Source organism: Rhinolophus sinicus, chromosome 12 (genome assembly GCF_057876585.1).
Source record: "Rhinolophus sinicus isolate RSI-liver-muscle chromosome 12, RSI-T2T, whole genome shotgun sequence".
Classification (NCBI taxonomy): Eukaryota; Metazoa; Chordata; class Mammalia; order Chiroptera; family Rhinolophidae; genus Rhinolophus; species Rhinolophus sinicus.
This window is the reverse complement of record NC_142512.1, coordinates 41,116,156-41,142,629: the sequence shown is the minus strand read 5'-3', so window position 1 is coordinate 41,142,629 and position 26,474 is coordinate 41,116,156. Positions and strand designations below refer to the sequence as shown.

Genomic DNA, 26,474 nt, shown 5'->3' with positions numbered 1-26,474 from the left:
AGCGGAACCGAAAGTGCAGGAGCCAGGGCTTCGCCTCAAGCTTTGACTCCGTGCCTTGGGAAGCTCCGCCCCTACTCCTCCGGCCCCGACCCCGCCCTCCCAAGGGCCGGTCCCTCTACACAAACCCCCGGAAGGACCAGCCAATCCAGGTAGGCGTTTCAAAGAACCTTTATTTCACCATTCTTTCAGCGGTTATGTACAAGTAAAACGACACGGATGACCGGACTCCAGGGCCCTCCTGGACCCCTACAATACAACTCAGATGGTCAAGACAGGTCCCGCCTCACATCAACCCAATTAATTACACTCATCCTGCCGCTCAACCTCTACCCAGAAGCCCAGATGAAAACGTTTTAAATAATGAACAGCCTGGTTGGCTTGCAGTCTGAATCCTGGCTTATTTAATAGCATTCGAGTGTTATACTGTAAATAAACATTATGGCTAATGATTAATTAAATTCATTCATTATAAATACCAACCAGGTTAAATAATACTATTTTACTATCCTTCCCCCTTCGGGCTGGGGGTCAGATTCTTCTTTTCCTGGAAGTCATTTTCATGAACATACCCTCTAGTGTTTTTTGTAATCTCTTCCTTCACCAACTGTACCCAAGACTCCCTCCTGTAAACAGAGTGAGGACCTGCACCCCTGGAAGCAAGCTCATCCTGGGGTTAAACCAAAACTTTTCAGTGTTTGCCCCCATCTAAGTTTTGCAAAACACCACCTTCTTCCTGTTCTAGACTCCAGGGCTAGAGAGCCTTGAACAGATTTCAAACATTCAGGAAGTCATGACGATTTCCTATGCCTCATGCACACTCCTTTGCCCACCCCTGAGCTTTTCTGACATTAACACAGAAGCCTGCCTTTCTCTTGTCACGTTTCTATTTCCCCCCACTCTACTGAAAATAAGATCTGTCCTGACATAAGAAAAAAGGTAACTGTTAAATTTGCTTTTTCCTTTAAGTTTTTTCTTTCTCTGTAAGATTAGCAAAATATCTTACACTACCTAAATTTTTTCCCTTAAATAAAAGAAAAATGTATGCAAAATTACTACAATAGACACTGCTCAATGCCACTACTGTCGGTGGTTTAATTAGCACACTCCCCCATTCTTTCACTGAAGTGCAGAGACCCAGAAGGTAGATATTCTTAAATGCATCAATGGGCATCAAAGAATGAGAGTTAATTCTTTAAAACAACTTTCAGGGTTAATTTCTTTAAAAAACTGACAACACATAACCCCATAAAAACATCCACATTAACCAAGAAAAATACTCAACTTCAATACAAGCTGAAAGAAAAACGGGTCTATAGAAAGTTCAAGTTATACTCCAATGCACTAAAATGGAGAAAGGAGTTTCATCCAAAGAAATTGAAAAGTTGTCTTCCTACTATTCATCCAATGTCTAAAGTGAAAACTTACATTCTGGTCTTTGATTTGCTCCAAAAAATACTGTAATACAGGTATTGTCTTGATAATTCAGTGATGGGCTCTATACAGATTCATCAGATTAAAAAATAAACAAGGGCTTCTACCCTGCACCCCAATGACAGAATAAAGATCATCTCCGAGCAGCAGGCAAAGTTATTTAATACATGGTCACTCCTCAATAGCGCTGGCTGTACCAGTCGTTGTTGTTGACCTGAAGGAGCTCTGTGACAACCTGCAGGATGTTGTAATTGTATTTCTTCAGCAGCCTCAGGTTCAGCTGCCTGTCACAGAATCCCATTTCAAAGAGATGGGCCATCAGGGCTGCTGTCTGATCTTCGGAAACTATTGGCTGTGTAGTCAAGAAAAGCAGAGTAACATTTTTTGTACAATTTACATGTTTATCTTGTAAGTCATACTTATCCTTCCAGATTTATTCAAAATATTAGGTAGTTACTTGCAAGGGTATGGCACTGCTGTCCACCTGAAAGTAATGGGTCATCTGAGGGGGGAAGAATGATGGGGAAGGCTGTTTTGGATGAGGTATGGTTTGTACTCGAAACCCGGCAAGTAGTAAACTATGCTGAGAATTAGGAGGGAGCTTCAAAGGGGCTTTAATTAAGAGTATTCTTTGGCCAGATGAAAGAAAAGATGCAAACAAGCTCTGGAAACCCTAAAATAAAGGAAATTCTGATGATGGGGCAAGTATGAGGGAAGAGACTGGAAGTTACTATTGGAAATTTAGTCAGGTATTCAAAAGAGCTGGACCAAAAAACTGCATGCAAAATTATATTCTGGGTGACCTTCCTTGGCTTTTATTTTTTTAAGAATAGAAGTAATCCAGATAAGAGGGAACTGACCTTCATTTATCTTTCTTTGGGTCAAGCCTTGTGGTGGACATATAACCTTCCTAAATCCTCGTTAACACTTGCAGTACCCTAACTCTTACCATTTACTTACCAACTGTTATCAATTCCCTTATTTATGAAAAGGGAGATGACAGAATACCTCCTATTTTGCAGGATTGATGAGAGAGGATGAAGATGAGAAAGTATGTAAATGTGTTGAGCACAATCTCTGGCACTTCCCTCTACACCTAATTCCACTGTTTCCGTCTGACCTCTTATTTCAGAATAAATTACCCATCCTTCTTTCCAGGTTAATCCCTTCCACACATACTTTGCTTTGTATCTCATTACACCACCTCAGAAATCTTTTTCTATTAATTATCCTTTAATCTTGACTGTTAATCTTCGCTACTGGCTCACCCATCTTTAAAAATGTTGCCATCTGTCTACGAAGTGTGATCACAAAGTATGGTGAATGTTTAAATAATAATAAAAAAATGTATTACGGTGGAAGACACATTGCCATTAATCCCCCTCAGAATACTCCGTCTCTCTTCAAACACTTATCCTATAGTTCTTGCCACTTTCTGAAGCAGTTCTGTAAGTCCTCTTTCGTGTCTTTAGTTGTGCTGCTGTGGCTGCCTCAATGTCCTGAATCGAGTCTACACGTTTACCTTTCATGGTCATTTTGGCTTTGCAGAAGAGCCAGAAGTCACACGGTACCACATCCAGTGAATAAGGTGGATGAGGACACACTGTGATGTTTTTATTTGACAGAAATTGCTGGACAAGAAGCAATGTGTGACATGGAACCTTTCCCATTGTGATCAACAAATAAGATGAATGCTATCCAACAGGAAGGAAGGGGTCTTCAATATGGGAAGCTGTGTGTCGAACCTTAGTAACAGTGTGTGACAAGTTTCAGCTTGTTCGGTGCAGTCAGTCAGGTGTGAACTACAGTTGAGAGAAGATGTGTTTTAAATTGTGCCATAAATCATCCTCCATCACAACGCTCTGTGTCACACATCGCTTCTGGTATATCGCAATTTCTGTCAAATAAAAACATTATGATGTGTCCTCGTGCACCTTATTCACCAGATCTGGCTCTTTTCCAAAGTCAAAATGATTCAGGACATCAAGGCAGAAATGACAGCACAACTAAAGACACTCACGAAACAGGACTTCCAGAACTGCTTCAGAAAGTGGCAAGAACAATGGGATAAGGGTGTTTGAAGCGAGGGGCAGTATTTTGAGGGGGATTAATGGCAATGTGCCTTTTACTGTAATAATTTTTTTAAAATTTAAACATTCACCATATTGTTTGATCACACCTCGTATGCAGCCTAGCTTTCACTCTTTCTCTCTTCGTAAACCAGCTATCTGAAAGCGAGGCATACTTGCACTCTCCAAGTCCTCTCCACCCGTTCACATTTCTCTGCGGCATCTGGCACTTTTGCCATCTCCTCCTCATTGAAACTCCCTTCCCTAAGTTCCAGCAAGAACTCTGCTCATGTGCCTCCAAGTTCTCAGTCTCTTTTCAGGGCCCTCTTTTCCATGATCCTTAAAAGCTGCTTCTTGCTTTACCCATACTTTCTGGAAAATCTCATCGAATCACATGGCTCCAGTCACATAACCCATATACAAGTGTGTTTATCAGTTTATCTCCAGGCCAAATCTCTCCCATGACCCAGATGTACTACATATCCAACTGTACTCTGGATAACTTAACCTGGCTGTACCTCAAATCCAACACGATGCAAAACTGACCTAATTTTCTTCTCCTCTTGCCCAAATATATCCTTCTACCTGCATGTTCATTTAATGAATGGACTGCTGATAGCCTAAGCCAAAAACAGGATTTATCCTTGACTTCCTTCTAGCCATTTAATCACGGTCTCCAAGTTCTCTTCTACCCTTCTTTTCTACCTACACATGGATTCTCAAATGGATTTGTCAGTTCTACCAGCCTCTACACTACAGTGATCTTACTACACACAATTCTGATCATGTTAATTACTTCCCTAAATCCCTTCAAAGGCTCCTCCCACTAGCCTTAAAATAAAATAAAATCCAAACCACTAATATAGCATCCCACTTACATAGTTAAGATCTTTTCTCTTCTTCTCTTCTTCCTCTTCTCAAACCAAATTCACCTTCCAGACTTATATTTCCAAGTCCTTTTACTGGCTACGCTGTCTACAATGTCCTTTTTCTCTCTCTTTCCTGGCAGTTATTTTGTCCTTTAGAACTCAGTTCAGGTATCACCTACCAGGAAGCCTTCCCTGGCCCGACTCAGGGGCCCACACCAGGGTGAGGTGTTCTATCTGTCGAGAACAGCATCTTATAAGATGCCGACCAGTATCTTATACTCGACTGTAAATGTCTGTTGTTTCCCACTGTCTATGGGCAAAGACTGGTGTCTTACTCATCTGGTAGCGTTGGCACCTGGAAGAGCTCCCACACATAGTAGGTCCTCAATAAACGTTAGGTCTTTTTCCTTTCCTCGCTTAAGAAACTTGGCCAAAGTCATACAGCTAGAAAGTGGTGGTGCTGTGTGTTAACCAAAGACTAAAACTGTAGAAAGGAGAATTTCTACAATGCCATGCTACTCTCCAACCCAGACAGATGCCGTCATTTTCACTGATGACTTGGATTTGTTTCTGGAAAATAAAACATGCACTGACCTGTGCAGTGATTGCTGGCCCAGCAAACAAGGCCTTGTATGCAGAGGCAGCAACAGACAAAGCCCCCTTTACAAATCCTCCAGCAATGCTGCTCCCATGGTGGTGGTGCCTACGGAGGAAAACCAAATGATCTCCCTAAAGAAACACACACCATTATCTTCCTGTAAGATGGTCTAGGCTCCAATCCTTGAAAGTAAACAAGATGTCCTTGAGAAAAAACTCAGATGTAAAAAGAGGATGGAATTGTTTGTGTATTAGTTTTATAGATAGGGTTTGATGGAGGGCCCAGCTCTACCGCTGTTAAGATATGGGCACTGCAGAAAACATGCCACTCTGGTGAACATGCCAGCTTTCAGTCCAAGCTGAAAATTAATGTGGTCAAGGGCACAGTGGGGCATTCGTAGTCTGTCTGCTCAATTTTCATCTCAGAGAAAACACCTCCCAAAAGAAATGAGATTTTCTGGACGCTGCCAGGAGCCCACCTTGGCAGTGCTCTGACAGCAGAGGCAGGTGTGTCTAAGAAAAAGTGACTAAGATGCAGAGTGGGCTTGACCTTCCTGCCTTCTCCTCTGGTACTAAGGGTGAACTGAATTTAAGGGCACTTCTTGCTGGTCTGGAATGTGAACACTCTTAAACATCAACTTTAGCCCTGTTTGGTGTTGCTCATGAGTTCTAGGAGAAGAAAGAATAAGGAACGATGGCTCTCCCCTGCTCTCTGGGGTGGCCATGCTCTGAGAGGCTTGTTTAAGCAAAAGCAACACTAGGATGACCCTTGCTTCTGAAGAAGAGGTTGCACAAGGTCCGGTTACCTTGAGTGGTCACAGCTCTTCTGTCTGCAGTTTACAAGTCCTGATGAGCCTCTGGGCTCTAAAAGCAAAAGAGCTGTTGGTTAGATGCAGCATCCGTAAGCGCTTAGTATTTCCTACCTCACAACAAGGCTATTTTTGAGGCAGGTGGTAATCTGATCACAGTATGTTTTTGTTTTTTTTAATTTGGGAAAATTTTCAGGTGCTTTAAATGATAAGGAAAATTGTCCAGAATGCAATGCAAGGTGACTGGTTATTGAACCTGGAAAATTAATTCTATAATCTTATCATACCGATTTATTAGTTTTTAAGTACTTTTAGGTTTTGTTTTTGAGGAAGAGTAGACTTTGAGGGTCTACTCACAATTTCAAGGTGCTATTCTCCTTATTTTGTAGATAAGGAAGCAGACCTGCAGGTGTTATAAACCTGCTGAACCACTGCAAGGTCACACAGTGAGGACACGTGGAGCTGGGGCTAGAACCTACACTGGTTTGGCTCCAAAGCCTGTGTTCTTTCCACTACAGCACAATGCCGACCTCTGTGAGATCTCATGTAAATAAACATTAAGCTAGAGAGTAGGGGGAAAAAAAAAAAGCCTATGAGGGGGGAGAACAGAAAGAATGAAAGGGCAAGTTTCTAAAACATGCCAAGAACCACAAAGATAGAGCGCCTCTTTTATACCTGGTTTCCATGAAAAGGGAGCACACAAAGAGAGAAAGCTCAGCTTGGTCATTACCTCCTCTGATCTGATCAGGGACTGAAGACACTTCTGGTGTGGTAACTGGGAAATCCACTCCTGGGGAGCCATGACGCTGTGCACGAGGAGGGCTCCTTCAGAAAGACACAATATTGAAAGTAAGTTGAAAAGGCACCCGTGGTAATGGCGAGGAAACAGTGAACACAGCACAGCAGTGCCCAATTCTCTCTAGAGGCTTCACATTTCGGATCCAGATCAAATGTCTGAAATTAGGGATCAGGTGAGAAGGGCTCATTCCCCTTCTGGTTTTCCTCTTCAGCCACAATCAAGCTAGAAAAACTGGCTTCCGTCTAGTCACTTCCCCTACATTAAGTGGTGCTGATAAAGGGAAATATCTAAGCTCCCTGGGAGAATGGTTTAGTCAAGGTTTCACCATTTTCCGTGCTATGAGAGAGCAATGACGCAGACAAATCCAGTAGAGAATGAAAAATAACTTCTACCTGGTTTTATAGTATACTTCCTCCATAACAGATTAAACTTCCCAGTTATACTTTCTTTGGGGTAATACAAAATTGAGTTCCTGCTGCCTTTGCCCATGAATCAACAGAACAAGGAAGGACAGTCCAGGGATGTTTGTATTTGCAAATTGGCTCTCCACGATCAAAACATAAGTAGATAGATGACACTCAGATAATTAAGGTTAGCTAAAACAAGTACTGTTTTGAATCCAGAATCCACAAATACTGGAAGTACAACTTTTATTCATCTAAATTGAGACTTTACTATGGGAAATAGTCTCTTCCCATACTGACAAAAACACAGGTTTTTAGATCAAGTTGATTCCTCTCTTTATTCCACCTCTGAAGAACAGCCCAGCCGAGGGGGGTGTGGATGGTACCTGGGCAGCCGAGGTGGAGGCCCTACCACCTCTGGGGTTAGGGGCACTGTGTCCAGAGTCTGTGAGGTCATGAGGATGTCATTGATGCTGTGCCCCTGCGGCTGGTTCTCCCCTCCAGGGGGTCTCTCCGCCTCGACTGGTTCCTGCCCAGCCTCAACCCTAGGCTCGCCTTCAGCCCCTCGCTCCAGGCCTGGCTGTGAGAGCGCGGAGCTGTACATGGAGTCCCCTAGGGGGCGGCTGGTGTCAAAGCACTCAGGCAGGATGATGATGTAATCCTCTGAGGACGCAGAGGACTGACTCTGAACTTCATCTTTGAGTTCATCCTCCTCCTCTTCTTCCTCCTCCTCCTCCATGACAGCTTCTTTCTCAGCAATATGGACAATCTCCTCCCTCTCGTCTCCAAGTGGTCCCTCTTCAGGTGAGGCAAATTTCACTAAAGGATGAAAGCAACCAATTTTAAGGTATAAGCGAAAAGCAGGTCCTGGTGCTACCGTTATCTGGTGAAACTTTGTGGGTCATGAGCTACAATTACGCAAGTCGGAGGAGAGGGATGGATCAGAGGGGAGGGGCTGCTGCAGGAACCACAGTCAGGGCCATATTCTACGTCTGAAGCCTATGCAAAGCAGGACAGAACCGAAGCTCACAAAAATAAGGTAGGCTTTTGAGAAAACACGGTGAATCTTAAAACAAGGAGGCCCCATCCCTTTCTTTCTTCATGTGATGGTTAATATAATGAGAGGGGGGGCAAAGCAAAACTGATCTTCTAGCTTACGGCGCTATAAAAAGAGAAACTGTTAGGTGGTGAATATTGTAGGACGGTATGCCTACTTTCCTCCTCCTCTTTGCAAAGTAACAAGCAATCATGGTAGAAAATTGGCAAAACATGGGCTGGCTGAGGGGAAAAAAAGTACCTATAACCCTAGAGATAACTACTGTGAACATTTGGTGTTAAGTCCTTTCAGGGTTTTTTGTTATGCATTTGTACATAAGTGTGTGTGGGGCAAATGTGTATTTTAAACAAAAGTGAGACAAATCATATTTAAAGGTGTAGGTCAAACTTCATTATAATAAACACAAGAGATTTCCTGTATTATTCTGATGAACTTGAAAATTGAATTTTTGGATAGTTCTCGAAATACACAGTATTGGTTCTACCTATCTGGTATCTAGAAATTTCTGTTACAAAGGAATTTATTACAGCAGAATTGAACCCTGAGAAACTTAGTCTGGTAGTCCTGCTTCTGCCCACTATTTCCTGGCTTGTTGCCCTTGGAGAAAGGAGACAACTCAGCTGCCACTGGGGCGGTTTCTGCTAAGCAGCTCTGTCAACTTACAGGAAGGCTCTAGGCAGCACGACTGGCTGCTGTTCCTGTGTTGTCTGCAGCTGTAATTCTGTCCGAGAAAGTGCAGAAATGAGTTATGGTGGCTGCTTTACTCCTGATGTTATCATTAAAACGGCCATGTACGGTATGTGGAATCTAAAGAAACCATGATCTGAATTCTAACAAAGCTCACCCTACCTCCACTGTCAGTGAAGAAGAGCACTTCTACCTCCTCACGTCTGACAGTCACAATTCAGGCACCACCCTGCTAGGAGGAGCAATTCAGGGACACTCACTGAGCAGTGACTTCTGTCTGCAAGGTGGGTTGTGGTCAGGGGCGGCATCCAAGGTAAGGGATCGGATTACAGTCTCACATACAAACTGGGTCCCACTCAGGTCATCTTCTGACTCCTCCATGGAAGCGAGATTGTCAGCCTTCCTCTTTACTGACACTGTGGAATCTGAAAGACACAGACCTTGTCTGCACTTGGTGTTTAAAGTGTTGAGGAGCTTTCTGCAGTCATGTACCCACGCTGACGCTATGCCATGGAATAGCTGTGATCTGTGCCATGTGAAGGGGAGGAGACTTGCAAATATGAGACGCTACAGAAAACCTATTCACACGCTAAGGTCAGGTTAGTAGGGGGGTATGTGTGAAAAAACAGGGTGTGCTATGGAAGAGGGCGCAAATATTTTACAAATATTTAACCCCTTACCAGGAAGTGCTTTAAATCCCGCCCCTTCACTCTCTTCCTGTATCTGCCCCAAGCCTGGCTTCTCTATCAAAGGACTGTCATGTGGCAGAGGAGACATGCAGGGAGTCATATCTGGAGAATAAAGACAGGAGAACCATCAACCAAGAGAAAGTATCACATCGTCAACAGTCAGTGTCCAGAAGCAGCAGCTCACAAGCTTCTTGCCTCCTGCAGGGCTAAAGTAAACCTGGGTATGTTTCATTGCCTGTTGTAAAGAATTTCTCCAGACTATTAGGTGCGCAAGTATCTCAAACAGACCAATCAATGCAGAAAGGATCATAAATAGTTGTTTGGCTTGGAAGGCCATGGCCAAGACAGAACTATGAAAGTAAAGGAACAAAAGAACACAATAGCTAGAGGAAAATGGGGAAGAGGGTCCTTTTACAGGGGGAAGGCCTTACACAAACTTTATTGTTGCCTGACAGACAACAGGGAAAAGGAGAAAAATGGACCCATGGGTATAATTTTAGTTATCACATCCTGGGAGAAATTCTTGCCATCTACTTCCTCAGAATAAAATCCTAGATTCTAGAATCTAGGTTGTAGTGCTTCTGTGCCTATTAAGAACATAAACAAGGTGAACTGAGGGACAGTCTTACCCACAGGGGTGTTGTGGGGCACTCTCTCCAACTCTTGGACAATGTTTATATCCAACAGCTCAAAGGACAGCAGATCCTGGGAGAAAAAAACAAACGGCAATGTTAGGCTACCTGCACTCCACACTGGAGCCACACTTTGTCTTGATGGGACTTGAAGGCCATCAAGCTCCACACCATCCTAGATTCAACTCTGTTCTAATTCATGACTGACCTCACTCAAGTGAAAACAAGAAGAGTTAAGTGGGAACTAGACATTCAAATAACCAAATGGCAGGAAAGAGAAAATGCAGTTGGGGAAAGGTGAGCCTGTAGGCAGAAATGAAGAGGCAACTAAAGGAAGTTGTGGCGAAGCACAAGATTCTCAATTCAAAGAGGAAACACCTAGTTTAGAAATTGCTTCCACAGATCGCCTTGCCATGCAATGGATCTCACTGATTCAAAGTGGGCATTGTCGCTAACTTTCTGGGTACCGTCTGTGGCTACACCACCTTCTCTTCAACAAGGTCAGCACTCTTTCCCCACTGCTTTCTGTCCCTTCCCCTCAAAGCGTTCAATCTTCCACCTGGGCAGTCAGAAGGTCCACAGATGGGATGTAGAGCTCCCTCTCGCTGGCAACATTTTTTGTCTTCTGTGGGATGCAGGTTCCTGTCCCTTCTGACTGCTCAGTTTCTTCACCAAGCTGAATTTCTTCTTTAGCCAGAAGAAAAGCTTCCTACAGAGACAAACCATGGGGACAAATTTTAGGCCCTTAACAGAACTCAAAAAGGCAAGCTGACAGTTGCCTCCCTAACAACAAAACACTGCTGCACCTCTACGTTTTAAAACGTTTTGTTCCAATATCGTTTTAGACTTACAGGAAAGTTGCAAAATAGTAGAGTTCACTTATCACCCCCTTCACCTAGCATCCCAAAGTGACAACTCAGATTAACCATAGTAACAATAGTCAAAACCAGGACATTAACAGTGGGTAACTGAATTTAAGTAGCAGACACTCTTAAAAAAGTGCACAACTAATACAGAGAAGTTGCCTGAACAAAAACAAAAACAAAAAGCAGCGCACCAAGTAACAGCCAGGGCAAGACTTTATTAGTACTTTGAGAACACACACAAGGGACACTCAGGAGAGATGAATGTTAAGCAGCAAAGCCACAGGTCCAGCAGTTCCACAGGCCAGCCAGGCAGCCCTGCTTTCCCTAGTGCAGCAAAGAGGCTGGCCAGGCACCGTAACAGAGAGATACACAAGCACTGAGGGATGCCTGCACCAGATCCTAAGGACACGCAAATAAAGCCCCCGATGAGTAGGCCCAATGTAAGCATATCCACGTTTTGCGGGGAGGAGGAGAAGCTAGCCATTCCAGATTTCTGAAAGAACGACCATTTGTGTGTGAGCGGGCTCTTTTAGTTCTGGTCACCCCTTCAAATGCTCACCTCTTGCTCGCAGGTGAGATCACCAGTTTTGCCTGAGCTGATCATACTGCTTTCAATGTTACCAGAGCTCTCCGTGGAGGGGAAAGGGTCCACTATGATACTGCACCAGACCCGAGGCCCAAACTGCTGGCCTTTGTGAGAAAGACGCCAATGGGAAGTGTACGTTCCCTCCAGGGCTGGGGCAATGAACTCCACAGACACAATTCCCACATGGCCGGCCTTCAGGCAGGGAACCAAAACATCCTTCTTTTCTGTAGAAGCCAAAGTTAGGTTTCCCCACATGAACTTGAGCTAAAAAGAACAGTGGCAACAGAAAGAAAGCTTGTCAGCTGAACACTCTGTCACTTCAAATCATTTCATCTTCACATTTTTGCGGGAAAAATACCTTTGTGTCTGTACTCCACTTTACATTTCCCGTATTTTTCATCCTCCAGTGTTTGATAAACTTGGTTCCTGGCTGAAGGTGAGTCCCATCAGGCAAATTCTCATCCACAAATGCTGCACTGAGGGTTGGCATAACTGGGGCACAGGGCTGCAAAGGGAGCCTGAACAGAAATTCAGATACTCAGTCACTTGCTGTTGGATGTGATGGCTCCTGAATATCCAACACCGGTTCAAGAAGCTGACTGTGACTCTTGAGGATGTGTAACGCATCTGCCTTAAAATACTAATAACTTTTAAAAAAACAGAGGGCAGATCTGACTCCTGAGCTAAAAAGCTATGGTGAGGACAAATACAAGGTCCATAAATAAAACTACTAGAGAGTCAGGCTCTTAAAATATTTGCTCCTTTTGCTTCAAATCCAGACTGCCTCCAGTGAAGAGAGGTCACGCCAGCCAGTTCTGAGCCTATCTTTCTGAAGAAGGCAACAGAGCAAGTGTCAAAAACAACTACCTAACCACTCTTTAAGAATGCTAGGATCAGAGAACGGGAAGTTTTAAGGGTTGGGGTGTCAGGGGCTGCCAGTAAGTAAGACAGAAGTTGGCTGAAGGTCCAGTCTTACAGGGCTGGACCTCAAGTGTGGCTCCCACCCTGGCCCTGGGCTTACATCAGGGTGTTAGACTGCAGCAGGCTCTCGGGTCGGCCCAAAGGAGACTTGGGGCTCTGGAGTCCATGGATCGAATTCCATAGATGAATCTTCCTGTGGAGTTTAAGCTGCTTTTTAAGTTCCTTGACCTCTGCTTTACGCTGTTTCTTCTCAGCTCGCAACCTTTGCTTTTCTGCTTTAAGAAAGTTCTTGTCAACCTGTTTCTGGAGCCTGAGAGATAACAAGCGAGTCTTAAAAACAAACCTCACAAATAATCTTGAAGCTATTTTGAGCCACTTGTAGTCTCATCATGTGAGCTTGCTGTTTAGTTTCTTAACCTCTTCCTATAGTTCTCATTTCCATTTCATTAACTTTAAATAACTGTCACCATCACTGCGTATCAATTAGAAATGAACAGGAACTAAGGAGACTATTTGTAGTTTTGTGATTCACAGTCTGTCACCAGAAGCAAGAAGCCTATCAAGAACAAGCATCCTATGTACATATGGTTTACCTGGCTTGTTCCAGAGCAGCAGGAAGACGAGGAGTAGAAAGCCTTGAGTGAGAGAACGGTTCAGAGGAACCCTCAACAGGTCTCCGCAACTTTAGCAGGACATGGTTGGAGTCATGGGCATATGGTCTTGATTCACAATCTTCACAGATATTGTAGGATGGGCAGAGGCTATGGGGAAAAGAAGGGCACAGTGAGAAGTTCCTGAGGGAGATATGAGACCAGGCTTCCATATTTGCTCTATTACCAGCTAGATGCCCATCTGAGCATGCCACACGACTATGCCATGTCTCCATTTTCCTCATTAATAAAATGAGGACAATAATATTTAACCTATATCTATTTCAAAGGACAATCGATGAGAGGAAACAAAATATGAAAGCATTTGGAACAACGGGGAGAAAATTTTTGGTGATCTGTTGCCACGCAGCAGCCTACCCGTCTGTCTCCATGTACCTGCCCCTAAAGAAAGGAGAGTCTGTGAGACGGATCCTTGCAGGGACTTTGCTTCACCTTTGTGTTTGCACCTTATGTCTCCCTGTTTGGCCCCAAAAAAGATGGCTGGTCAGCCAATGACGAGTAAGATTCCCCATGGGAGGGAGGGGGGGACAACTCAAGCCTGGCGCAGTCAAGTGGGGAGCAACAGGAGAATCCATGGGGTTCACAGAGGTGGGCACAGCCCCCCACCTTCCCCAGGCTAAGGAAAGCCTCTGCCTCTGTGGCTGCTTTCCTTCCCAAAACCTGCAAGGGAAGTGATTCAATGGTGTGCTCTCCATCTATTCATATGCATATAGGTTTTGTCCCTTGGGGAAGTACCAACATCCAGAGACTTACAGTTCAGCTGCCTGCAGGCAAGGGTGATTGGCTTGAATCAGTTTCCTATTATGATGTATAGGATTCACAGATCTTGAGACTGACAAGCTTTATCTCCTTTACTGCCCCACCTAACTCATAAAAGTTAATGAGTGTAGCCCGATTAGGCCCCCAGTCCTTGAGGCTGCAGGTCCCTCAACCCGTGGCTACTGTCTTTTCTTAACCCTGCGCCGCCCTCCTCGTTCCCCACAACCCTCGTCGCGCGACAGTGATCTAATTTTGTTTTGGGGGACATAATTTTGTCTGGCTCTGTTAATTCAAATGTGTATCTGAACACAACAATCTGAATAGTTACCTTTCAAATAGTTATTTTTTTGTTGTGGGTGAAGAATAGCTGGTTTCCAATCCAGAGCTGTTGTATCTGATGCTCAGAGATAGAGTGCACCCAATTTCCCTTCGCAGACCCTGAATGCCAGAAGGCCTGTTCTAGGGTCTACCAAGAGCTGTTCACCCCCACTACTGCTTACCTGCACTGGTAGCGCACACCAAAGATCCTCCTTTGGCAGCTGCTGCAAGCAATATGCCAGTTGAACTGATTTTCTGGCAAAAACAGTGTTTCGTCTGATATAGGCATTGAGACTTCTGAGGGACAGGAACCCAAGGATGGGTTCTGGAGGACAAGCTTCTCATGTAATTTCTGTTCAAGCTTCTCAACCGTTTCTTTAACCACTTGCTCTCTGAACTAGAATACAGAGCAGAATATGGGGGGGGGGGGGAGGAATCCCTTAGTTCCAATATTGGAAAAAGCACAAAGATATCAAATAGACCTGAAACCTTATCATCTCTGATATAAGAACAGGAGTTAACAGCTATTGAACAAGTGGACAGAAACATAGCAAAAGAAGGTCTATTTCTTCCACAGCTAAACTGGTTCAAAAAAATATCAAGAAATCCTTTTGATAAATAAATCTCCAACTTTTCCTTCTCAAGCATAGAGATTTGTCCCTTTCCCTTACATACATCCTTACAATTAAACTTCTCCTTTTTCTGGTACAGCATTGCACAAGTTAGGAGCTTTATTGACTAGAACTGTCTAGTTTGGAAATTATTAGCTCTCAGAGGCAGCAGCCATCTGAGTTTGGCTTTCTATTTCTACCACAGTCCACATATTGCTGCTAAAACTCAAGCCAGAGAGAACACTCACTGTCTCCAGGTAGCTCGTGAACCAGTCTGGGGGCTTGTCTTGAGGTTGGTCTGTGTCACATGGAGCAAGTGGAAACTGCTGCAAGAAAACACAATCCAACATCTTGGAGGTTACTTCTATGTCTACTTAAAGGAAAACAAAGTCTCTGTGTCACCCTATTTGCCCTCTACAGTACTACTACTGTTATAAGTTTCAAAAAGTCAGACAGAGATGGTCACCGTAACTCCCAATCTCCAATGAAGGGCTCAAATCTTACATACACCAGAGACGATGAGACATGATTAGAAAAATTGTAGAGACAGGTCCATTCCCTTCATACCTGTGCTGCAGGCTCCTCTGGGGTCTTCATGTCTGATCCCAAGATTCTCACCAGTGAAGAATAATGTGCAAGTGGCTTCTTCCCTGCCCTGGCAACCGGTTGTTTTTCTGCCACAGCTGGCGGTGGGGCTTCGTCAAACACATGGCAGCCTTCATGGACGTGCATCTGCAGCTGGTTTCCCTGCTTGACTGCCATCTGACAGCGCACGTTACGAAATAAAAACAGATCGTGATTCTCCTTTCCCAAGTGAAAATTCAAAGAGGTGTGGTGAATTATGCTGGAAAATATGTTTGTTTTATTAAATCAAATGACATATACCATGTTAATACTCAGCTTCCTATTTCTTTGCCAAGAATGTTAATTAGGAATAGTTTTGTTATTAAAAACACAAAACTAGGTTTTTAGTGCAGTACTTTATTAAGTGAGATATTTTCATTAACTGGGTTACTACTGTTCTGTTTAACTGGTTTTTATGTAGGACTTCAGTTATGGATTTTAATCTCAATTTTTCAAAAAAAGTCAACCCCAGCCTATCAGAACCCAAGAAACTTACAGCTATATCCTATAATTAAGCATTTATTTTCCCACTAAGAATAGTATTTTGGAAAGCATGATTAAGTGATCACCTCTTTTTGAAGACCATCTTCTTAAAAATCCTATTTTGAAAATTCCACTTTAAGGAGCACTGGCGGTTCCATGAAGGTACTCCAGTATCTAAGAGATTAGGGGTCAAGTCCATGGGGTTCTAGCTTCCCCCACTTGTCACCCAGTGACAAGAACCATTCTCTTTCCTTTTTACACATTAGTCTTAAGATTCCATTTTAAAATATCATCCATGGCCAATAAGTTTGAAAGATATTATTTAGATCAGTGATCAGTAAACTTTTTAAAGGGCCACATAAATATTTCAGGCTTGCAGGCCATACAGTTTCTATCAAAACTACTCAACTCTAGGTGGCTGGATGGCTCAGTTGGTTAAAGCACAAGCTCTGAACAACAGGGTTGCCGGTTCGATTCCCACATGGGCCAGTGAGCTGCGCCCTCCACAACTAGACTGAAGACAACGAGCTGCCGCTGAGCTGCTGGATGGCTCAGTTGGTTAGAGCGCAAGCTCTTAAAAACAAGGTTGCCAGTTCAATTCCCCCATGGGATGGTGGGCTGCACCCACTGCAACTAACATTGAAAACGGTGACTGGACTTAGAACTGAGCTGCGCCCTCCACAACTAGATTGAAGGACAACGACTTGGAGCTGATGGGCCCTGGAGAAGCACACTGTTCCCCAATATTCCCCAATTAAAAAAAAAAAAAACAAAAAAAAAACTACTCCACTCGGCTATTGTAACACAAAAGCAGCCACAGACAATACACAATGAATGGGCATGGCTGTGTGCCAAAAAAATTTTATTTATAAAAATATATGGCTAGCCTACTGGCTATAGTTTGCCAACCCCTACTCTAGACTATAAATCAAGAAGCTTTTAATAAAATGTGTGGTAGAGACTATGGAAAAAATTGCTCAAGAAACGACTATTATGGAATGTTTCCAAATATAAACATAGGATCTTAAATAGTAAATAGTATTATATATAATATATATACAAAAAGTCTTGCTTCATGGGGCAAACAGGCTTCTACAAACTCTAGACTGCCGAGGTCCAAGATTTCTGACTGAATAGGTAAACTAATAGTGACTGTGTGAAAGGTAGAGAGTTCTGAAGATTTTAGAAGACTTTTTTAGTGAAACTATTGTAGCTTCTGAAAATAAGGAAAGAGAAAAGCCAGGAAGAGTTAGACAAGAGTGAAGGGGTGTGGGAGGACAGCATGTCAGTACAGTTTAAAAGCAAAAAGGAAAGAGGAAGACCACATGAAATTGGGCAGATGATAAATTATTACCGTGTTTCCCCGAAAATAAGACCTAGCCAGACCATCAGCTCTGATGCGTCTTTTGGAGCAAAAATTAATAAGACCGGGTATTATATTATATTACATCATATTATACCCAGTCTTATATTATATTAGTCCTGGTCTTACATTATATTAAAACCAGGTCTTATATTAATTTTTGCTCCGCATTAGAGCTAATGGTCCGGGTAGGTCTTATTTTTGGGGAAAGACGGTAACAGAGATGGATATCTCAACTAAGAATTCAGGGAAGGGCCTGAATATCCAAAACCAAGAGACTAGCAGGTAAATAAGGATTTCTGAGTAAAAACCAAGAAGACATTGGCTAAACTGTTGAAACCAGAGTCACCCAGACAGCAATTTTGACCAGAAACCAAAAAGGGTAATTCTAGCTCCCAATTAAAAAAAAAAAAATCCTGGGCCGGCCCGGTGGCCCAGGTGGTTGGAGCTCCGTGCTCCTAACTCCGAAGGGTGCTGGTTGGATTCCCACATGGGCCAATGGGCTCTCAACCACAAGGTTGCCGGTTCGATTCCTTGAGGCCTGCAAGGGAGGGTGGGCTCCACCCCCTGCAACTAAGATTGAACACGGCACCTTGAGCTGAGTGGCTGCTGAGCTCCCGGATGGCTCAGTTGGTTGGAGCGCATCCTCTCAACCACAAGGTTGCCAGTTTGACTCCTGCAAGGGATGGTGGGCTGCGCCCCCTGCAACTAGCAACGGCAACTGAACCTGGAGCTGAGCTGCGCCCTCCACAACTAATACTGAAAGGACAGCAACTTGACTTGGAAAAAAAGTCCTGGAAGTACACACTGTTCCCCAATAAAGTCCTGTTCCCCTTCCGCAATACAATCATTAAAAAAAAAAAAAAAAAATCCTGCCTTGCTCTCCCTAGACCAAAAGTGATTTTGGAAAATAGCTTAGTCTTAGACTAGAAATTCATAAAGGATTGTCAAACTTCAACGAAAAACCTTAATTACAAAGATAATAATGAAAGGACAGGTGGTACATCTTAAAGAAGTGACCTTGAAGAATGCCGAGGAATGCTCTAATTCACCACTGACAAATGAGATTGTTTGTTAACTGGATGTTTTGCACTTTCTCCCATATTATACTGTAACATTCTATAAGAAACAAGGTAAAGGAGATGACAGATGTCAACCAGAAAGCATCATTCCAGGGAGTTGTTTGTATTTTTAAATGCTAGGATGGTGGCACCAAGACCATCAATGAGATGGAATAACTAAAAAGAACTTTTGCATTAGGAGCTGCCTTTTGCTGAGTGGTATGCCCTACTCATTGTAGTTTCCCTAAAAATAGGTTTTGCTACGTTTATATTCATTAGTCTTTCCCCATGGCTAATGGAATTCACGTTCAAGTTTTAGTCAATGTTTACTTGAAAATAAGATGCAATAACCATTACCTTAAGTGCTTCTTCATATTCTCCTGAAAAAACAAACAACAGTGATACTTTTTCACTAGCCCAAAAGATTCTATTAAACATAGCCAATCCTTACTTTTAAGAATTCTTAGCTTACAGTCTTTATACCTAAAGAGCTACTATCTTTTTGCTAACAAACTCCCTTCTCATCCCATTGCAAATAGAAGCTACTTGCAGGTTAGTTCTCCCCAAATCCCTCTCTCTGTGCTACTGGAGCTTTCCAGTTACAAAACCTCCAGCCAGCTCCTTCACAGTAGGCTTAGTGAAGCTCAGGACTCAAGGGGGTTAGTGGGTAGTGTTAACACTATCATGTCAGCTGGTTAAAATAAGCTTTGGAGGGCTAGCCTGGGAACCTACACTTCAAATGTAACATTGTTCCTGTGGGAAAATGCACTCCAACCTCTGAACAAACCACCTGTTTTATAAACATGTAACTCCTAGAATACCACTTGTTGATAAACTGACGTTAACATATACCAAGTCAGAGAGAAATGCAACACCAGGGGAACAAGTTGAACTGGGAGGCATATTTCCAGAAGATTAGCTTCTTAAATATAAAAGAACCTCCCACTAGAGTTGTCCTTAGGCTCTACTCTAAGGCACCGACCTATATACAAAAAACTGCTAGAAAATAAAAATCTGCTACGTAACTAATACCCATGGATGAGTGAGTACAATGTCAATTTATTGTATACCAAATTCTACTCCGAAAATGAATACTGTAACACGATTCAGTGTAAATGGAAATGCATACACCCAAGAACAGATTAAGGCTTTTAATTTACCTTGACTGTTGATGGAGACCTGTAAAAGGAAAAAAGCAACAGTGAAGTATAAACCTCTCATCAATTGAGCATTTCTGTTACTAGACCCAGCTCACAGGACATATGTAAAACCTCAGGTCAGGGCTTCAGCTTTTCTAGTATCATGGACTATTTGTAATTAATAATTATAAAATTTTATTGCTTGACAACTGCATCCTCCTCTATTTCAGGCACATGAGGCAGCAGCATAATATAGTGGTTAAAAGCCTGGGCTCTGGAGCCAGAGGGTATGGAATGAACCCCTATACTACTACTTCCAAGCTTTTGTGACTTTGGGCAAGTTACTTAACCTCTCTGTGCCTCAATTCCCTTATGGGTAAACAGAGATGATAATAATGTACCTAACACATAGTATTATGACTAGACTAACACACTGTAACCACTCGATAGGGTTTGCCATTATTTTTATTATTATAAACTAAATGGCAGCTTGTGATATATTTTAACTTAAAATCACTATAGATTTTTAAGTTAGCTCTGATTTTCTTCTTCAATGTTGCTTCCCTATTTCTCAACTCCATCTCAGATGCCACAATTCAGCTTAGAACACGCAAGTATCAAACACATTTAAATCACTACACAAATGAGATAAACACTGTCCTGAACTTTTTGAGTCCCACACCAGTCTTGAGATATAAGATCCCTATTCTGGATACTTGCTCAAAGGTACCATAATATACTTTACCTCTTCATTTTCCTCATCCAGGTATTTTATTTGAATAGTGTTCAGATCAAATGAGACTTTTACCTGCAAGTGAAATGTATACACTATATGATCAAGATATCAAAAAAAGGCAGCTTGTAACAGAAACCTGTAAGTCATAAAATATAGGATGGGCACATTTCACTACATAAAAAGTAAACATTTTATATGGTAAAAACACCATAAACAAAGGCAAAAGGCAAACAATGGACTGGGAATATTTGCAAATCATAATAGACACAGAGTTAATATCTATAATATACAAAGATAATATATGATCTGCAAAACTGCTAACATAGGATTAACCCAGATAAAAGTCGGCAAAAACATACAGAAATTTCGAAGAAATCAGATATGCCTAACAAATATATGAAAAAGATGTTCAACCTTAATGGTAATCAGAACAACGCAAATTAAAGCAATGAGATGTCATCTCAACAGAATGGCCAAAAAAAATATTAAAGCCATAATATCCCATGTTGTCAAAAGTTTAGGGTACTGTCACACATATTTCTGTGAGATGCTATAATCGGCAAAGCACCTGGCAGTACTCATTAAAATTTAAAATCACATGTCTTGTGACCCGTTAATCTCACTTTGGGAAACTCTATCCTATAGAACAGTGCATAAGTTGTATATACAAAGAGCTATCTCCTGTAGTTTCTTATAGTGGTTAAAACAAAACAAAACAAAACAAAACAACCTTTTGACCTTGAGGGCATCATGCTAAGTGAAGTCAGTCAGACAGAGAAAGACAAATATCATATGATTTCACTTATACATGGAATCTTAAAAACAAACAATGAATTCAGAGATACAGAGAACACATTGGTGGTTGCCAGAGGCAGTGCATGGTAAGTGGATGAAATGGGTGAAGGTCAAAAGGTACAAACTTCCAGTTATAAAATTAGTAAGTCCTGGGGATGTAACGAATAGCATGGTGACTATAGTTAATAATACTGTATTGTATATTTGAAAGTTGCTAAGGGAGGAGAACTTAAAAGTTCTCAAGAAAGAAAATTGTAACTATTACGTTGTGATGGATGTTAACTAGACTTATTGTGGTAATCATCTCATAATACACATAAATATAGAATCATTATGTTGTACACCTGAAACTAATATGTCAATTATACCTCAATTAAAAAAACTAGAAACAATCTTGTAATAAAGTATGGTTAAATTATAGTACAACAGTACCAATAATACCATGGACAATCTATAGCTTTAAAAAGAAAGAGCTTAGATCTTTATCTGTCCATTGAGAACTATGTCTACTATAATATATTGTTGGGTAAAAAAGCAAGCTGCAGAATAATGTTTGTAGTATGAGTATCTGTATGAACATAGGAAATATGGGTAAGTGCATACAAGGTTGTTAACATTGGTTACCCCAGAGATGGGAATAGTGGATGGTGGGAGGGGGCTAAGGAGGGGTATTAACTTTTTCTTGATATGTTTGGATTATTTCACTTATAATGGGCACACATTATTACACTTTCATAATTTAAAATTTACAATAAAGAAAAAAGGCAAGTTGTCAGCTCATTTAACTATTAGGAAAAAAGATAACTTTAATTTTCAGATCATTTGACAAATAAGATCCAACTTTCTGGATAATGAGCTATGTAGGACAGTATAAAAAAGTATTTGCTGGAAGACAGAGGAGTACATCAGACAACCTTTTGCAGTCTCTTCACCATTTCTTTTACCTTTTAGTTACCATAACACATAACCAGATAAAAAGTTTTTACCAAAGGGTTTTTGTTAGACAAACAGTGATACAGGAAGTAAAACATTCACTACTGCAAACCAAACAAGAGTACAAAGGGCAAACCAAAAAAATTTAAAAAAAAGGGAATAAATGAGCTGCTGTCTAAGCACTTGTAGGAGTTTTGTTTTGCTCAACTTTGAGATACTCAGCTTCTGACCCAGCAATAAAAGCAATTGATTAGTTCTTGCAAAACACAAGTTATATATACCCTTGGTGGTTTACCAACCACAGTAACATATTTGCTCTCAGGCAAGAGAACATTCCTCTGGGGCCTGGTAGGGTGGGGCCTGCACCAATTCATTCCTCAGACTGTTTCTAAAATTAATAGGTTTACTAAGTCCTATCTCACTTAAAAAAATAACTTTACCTTTCCCTTCTAAACTAACGGAATTTATTTGTTCTCTTTACCAAGGCACATCTCCTATATGAATACTTAACCCTTGTCAAACATAATTTTCCAAAAGGCCCAGAAATGGTAAATATGACAGATTTTGCAGCTATGAAACAACACTGCTAAAAATAGCTACCCTTAGGGGGAAAAAATCTATAGTTAAAAGATGGAGAAACAAAGTTAACACTCACCATAGCTTCCACATCAGCCCAAGTTGTATTTTCTGGATCGGAAACCAGAAAGCTTTGAGTTTCATTTTTAAAAGTCACATTTAGAGTAACCTGTGGTTCCATGCTGTGGGGCTAGAGTTGAGAGGGTGGGTGAGAGAGAGAAAACACATTAGAAAGGGTTGCGTGCTGATTGCATAAACATATTCAACAAATACTTGTGAGGACCTAATACAGGCTGGGCTGGGCTAGGAGGTGACAGCAGCGAATAAGACAATGTCTCTGCTCTTCTACTTACAATCTAGTGGGTGGTTTAAAACTAATCTCAAAGTTAAATGTTTGCTGAGAGAATGTAAATTTTGGCCACACCCACAGAAATCATCTAACATTTATAAAATCCTTTAGGATTTTCTGAAACTTTACAGTGATTGGTTAACTAACACATACCTACTATCTGCTAGTAGCAGGATACCATATAAATAAATCAGATTAGGTCTCTACCCTCAGGGAATTTAATTCTTATAACTTGAAAGCAACAGTCTACATTTTTCTTAAAAAAGCAGCTTTTGCCTTAATTGAGCAACCCAGGTTCTCTACTAGATCAATTTTAATAATTTAGAGGCTAAAACACTACCCAGGAAACTACACTGGGGTAGCATTCAACACCCTTCATCCAGGTTCATCTGTTTTTGGTAGTCTACTTTTTTCTTTTATGGAGAACTTCAAACTTCAAACATACATAAAAGTGGAGAGTAATGAACAACTCGAAGTTACCCTCACTTCATATACACCCCTGCATACCTACCTCCCCCACCATGTGGACTGACTGTAGTTAACTCATACTTTAACCAAACTACAGTAATCTAATTTTTAAAAAATGATAATTATGGGAAAATTTAAACCTATGCAAGAGATTGATATTTAATAAACCTCTATGGACCTATCAGCTATCTTCTATTAATTAACATCAACTCAGGACTAATCTTGTTATAGCAATACCCTTTTCCTACTGGATTACAATAAAAAAAAGGCAAGCTGTCAGACAGACAGCCATCATTTCATCCATGAAACAATTAGCTATGTATCTTTAAAAGATAATAATTTTTAAAAACATAACCGCGATGCCATTATCATGCCTAAGTTAACAATTCCTTAACTGAATGTCCATTCTGGTCAATTTATATTTAATGATTTTGTTTACTTATGAGTCCCTAGGTTGGTTGGTTTTTATGATTTTATGAAAAAATAGTTCATTTAAATCTAAATATAAGTTGTAATGAAAAATGTCAGCTTTTAAACATATTCATTAACAAATCTTTAATAAGCAGTTACAAGGGCCAGATTCTGATCCAGGCACAGAGACAGATGAACAAGATTAAGTGCCAGGAGTTTAGTGTACTGGAAATGGGAACACAAAGGCTGGAAAAAGTTTAGTTCCAGACACAGCTCTGGCACATTACTAGCCATATACCCGAGCAAGTCATTTAACCTCTGAGCTTTAGTTTCTTAATCTATAAAATAGGTCTACTGTCTCTGCTTTCACCATCTCACAATTTTATCATAAGGATCAAATAAATATGTGTATGCAAGTTCTTTTACAATGTTACTCAAACATAAAATTATTATGTCAGTCTTTAGAACTTAAAATAGTTTTATTTTCCACAGTATAATGCACTGCCCTGTAAAACAATACAACTGACACTGTCATTAAAAGGACCTTGACGGTCTGAGGATCTTTTTTAAAATCAGACAATTATCCCCCATTTTTTTCCATTCTTTGTCTCCATCTAGAGCAAAGTTCACCACCAAAATAATACTGGTTTCCAGCACCAATCCTGCTGATTATCTAATATTCATTCATATGGAATGCAATTCTTGGTTGGGGTCCTTAAAACTTGGACAGAATTCCTGTCAACTCCACAGAATCTTGGGCAAAATCAAGGAAATGAAGTGACTGATTCAGTCCGCCAAAGTGGTTACGCTGAGACCGTCTCACTTTTCAACTTCAGAGAAACACACTTCCACACTTTTGAGAGTCCAGAAGGAAACTAATCTTCCTTCCCTTTTCTCAAATTACACAACTGGAAATTAGTTTAGACACTTTGGAGCTCATCCAGCTAGTCGGCTGATGAGAAAACAGGAAGTGGGGGACGCTAGCTTGGCTGGATCATATCCAGCTCTTCATAAAGAATTGCCTATTTCCGTTTGGCTTATACGTGGAAATTCTTTCAGCAGGAGCATTAATCTCGAACTTGTGGAAACACCAAAGCTATGGATAGGCCTATCTGTCCCTGCTGCTTTAAAGCCAGTAAAGTCAGGAAGCTGGGACCTAGGCCTTCGGCTTTCATAACTGGCATTATTATAAGTTCATGCCACTGACTCACCTTTGCTTGGCACAAGTCAGCTTTTCCTCTATGTTGATTTTTTCAGGATACCAAAAATCTCTTTAATGAAGCAGACCTGGAACCTGAGCTTTGATTACTGTCTCCCCCAGAAGCATCTACAAATTATCCCATTAAAATGTGTCACCCGAAAGCTGGGTGTTTGACAAAAAGGAAAAACGGTGTCCTAACTCCAGAGGACCCTGACCAAAGAGACTTCCCTATGAGGTTCTCAAAAAGCAGAGGCGGATGGGGTGAGGAGGCTGTGTAGGTAGTGTCACGTTTTTTTTTTTCCTTGCAGACTTCATCCTAGTCTTCCACTTATCGTTTCCTAGCACTCCAAGTCCCCAAGACAGTTTCACCACCCCCTAAGGGCTCTCTTGTTTTCTCTGCCTAGGCCCTCTCTGTGCCGGGGAGTCTCGGCCTTCCATCAGAAGCGGGCGTGCTGAGCCACCCACCCCACATCCCTCCGGTGGCATCTGCCCCTTTTTGCCCCACAGAACACGAACGGCTCTCCTATGCGGTCACTGAAAAGATCGACTGCCCCCAGATACGGAAAAAGTCGTCCCTCTTTGGAGAATTCCTCCTTTGAACTTCCCCAAATCCTCTCAGTGCGACGTGACCCCACCCCGAGGTGACCGCAGCGGCTTTCTTACCAGCTTCCCGGCCCACGGGGGGCGCCTGCGGGAGGTCAGTGCAGAGACCGTTCGCTGCCAGCTCTGCTGCTATCCCTGCGGGGTGAATCTAACATGGCGGATAGAGACAAGGCCTAGTCCCTGGATCTGTGAGTTTCCGAATAAATGATTGGCTCTTACCACTTGTCCCTCAAAAGTACCATCCTGTTGATTGGCCGAGAATACATTGGTGGGGGCGGGGCAACACCGCCTGAACGCCACAACAATAACAAACATTGGGGCCGAGGGGCGGAACTATGAGTGCGGCCCCGTGGGCGGGCGCAGACTTCCCTTTCCCAGGTAAATTCGGTGCCCACTGCCTTCCCTTAGGTCACTGACCTTAGAGGACTATTTACCCGAGACTCCCGGGGCTGGGTGGGAATTGTAGTCTTCCTAGGACTTGTACGTTCTTTAGCTTATTCTCCGCTTTCATGATACGAAAACATAGCACTCCAATCCATATCTGTTGACGTGTATAAGCGTGCGAAGCTTTACAGCCTATCAACTGGATTGCCGCTAGAACTGTGCCCCCTGCCGGTGTGGGAAGCTCCTCTCCATCAGTTTCCAAGGGACACTGTGACGAAGGCCTTTTGATCCGCAATGCATGCTGGAAATGGTAGTTTTTACCCCACAATCCTTTTATTTACCTAAACTGGAGACTTCCACTGCAGCGGAGGGTGAGGGAAAGGGGCCTCTTCTGGCAAGTGTTGTAGGTATTATCTTGTGCTCATATTCGGGCCTCAGTGATTCCTACCCTGGTACAGCAATTTCTGTGACATAATAAGCCGCCACCGGAAGCGCAGTGGTGTCGGGGCGGGAGTCTAATAGAAAACTCAGGGAGAATTCCTTTTCTTCCGTCTCTTTCTAATTACGTAACCC

The 26,474-nt window shown here is 42.0% G+C and overlaps 1 protein-coding gene across 4 annotated transcripts; it reads right to left on the bottom strand.

Moving 5' to 3' along the window:
• Positions 1–150: 150 nt before the first annotated feature.
• Positions 151–26,394, bottom strand: NBR1 (NBR1 autophagy cargo receptor). 4 transcript variants are annotated; one of them, XM_019747685.3, is made up of 21 exons: positions 25,935–26,394; positions 22,565–22,675; positions 20,191–20,253; positions 19,467–19,485; positions 18,664–18,686; positions 15,343–15,537; positions 15,024–15,101; positions 14,347–14,561; positions 13,010–13,177; positions 12,517–12,726; positions 11,854–12,013; positions 11,469–11,759; positions 10,603–10,752; positions 10,041–10,116; positions 9,403–9,513; positions 8,983–9,147; positions 7,365–7,797; positions 6,506–6,600; positions 5,773–5,830; positions 4,964–5,072; positions 151–1,783 (listed from the first exon to the last, which is right to left on the bottom strand). In XM_019747685.3, exons 2-21 carry the CDS (start codon positions 22,664–22,666, stop codon positions 1,610–1,612), a joined length of 2,895 nt encoding a protein of 964 aa, XP_019603244.3. In that variant the 5' UTR covers positions 22,667–22,675; positions 25,935–26,394; the 3' UTR covers positions 151–1,609. The 4 variants fall into 4 exon arrangements, with proteins under 4 accessions (XP_019603244.3, XP_074176369.2, XP_019603243.3 ...); XM_074320268.2 differs by lacking the exon at positions 25,935–26,394 and adding an exon at positions 25,578–25,667 and having other exon boundaries at positions 15,343–15,619; XM_019747684.3 differs by lacking the exon at positions 25,935–26,394 and adding an exon at positions 25,578–25,667.
• Between the last annotated feature and the right edge of the window lie 80 nt (positions 26,395–26,474).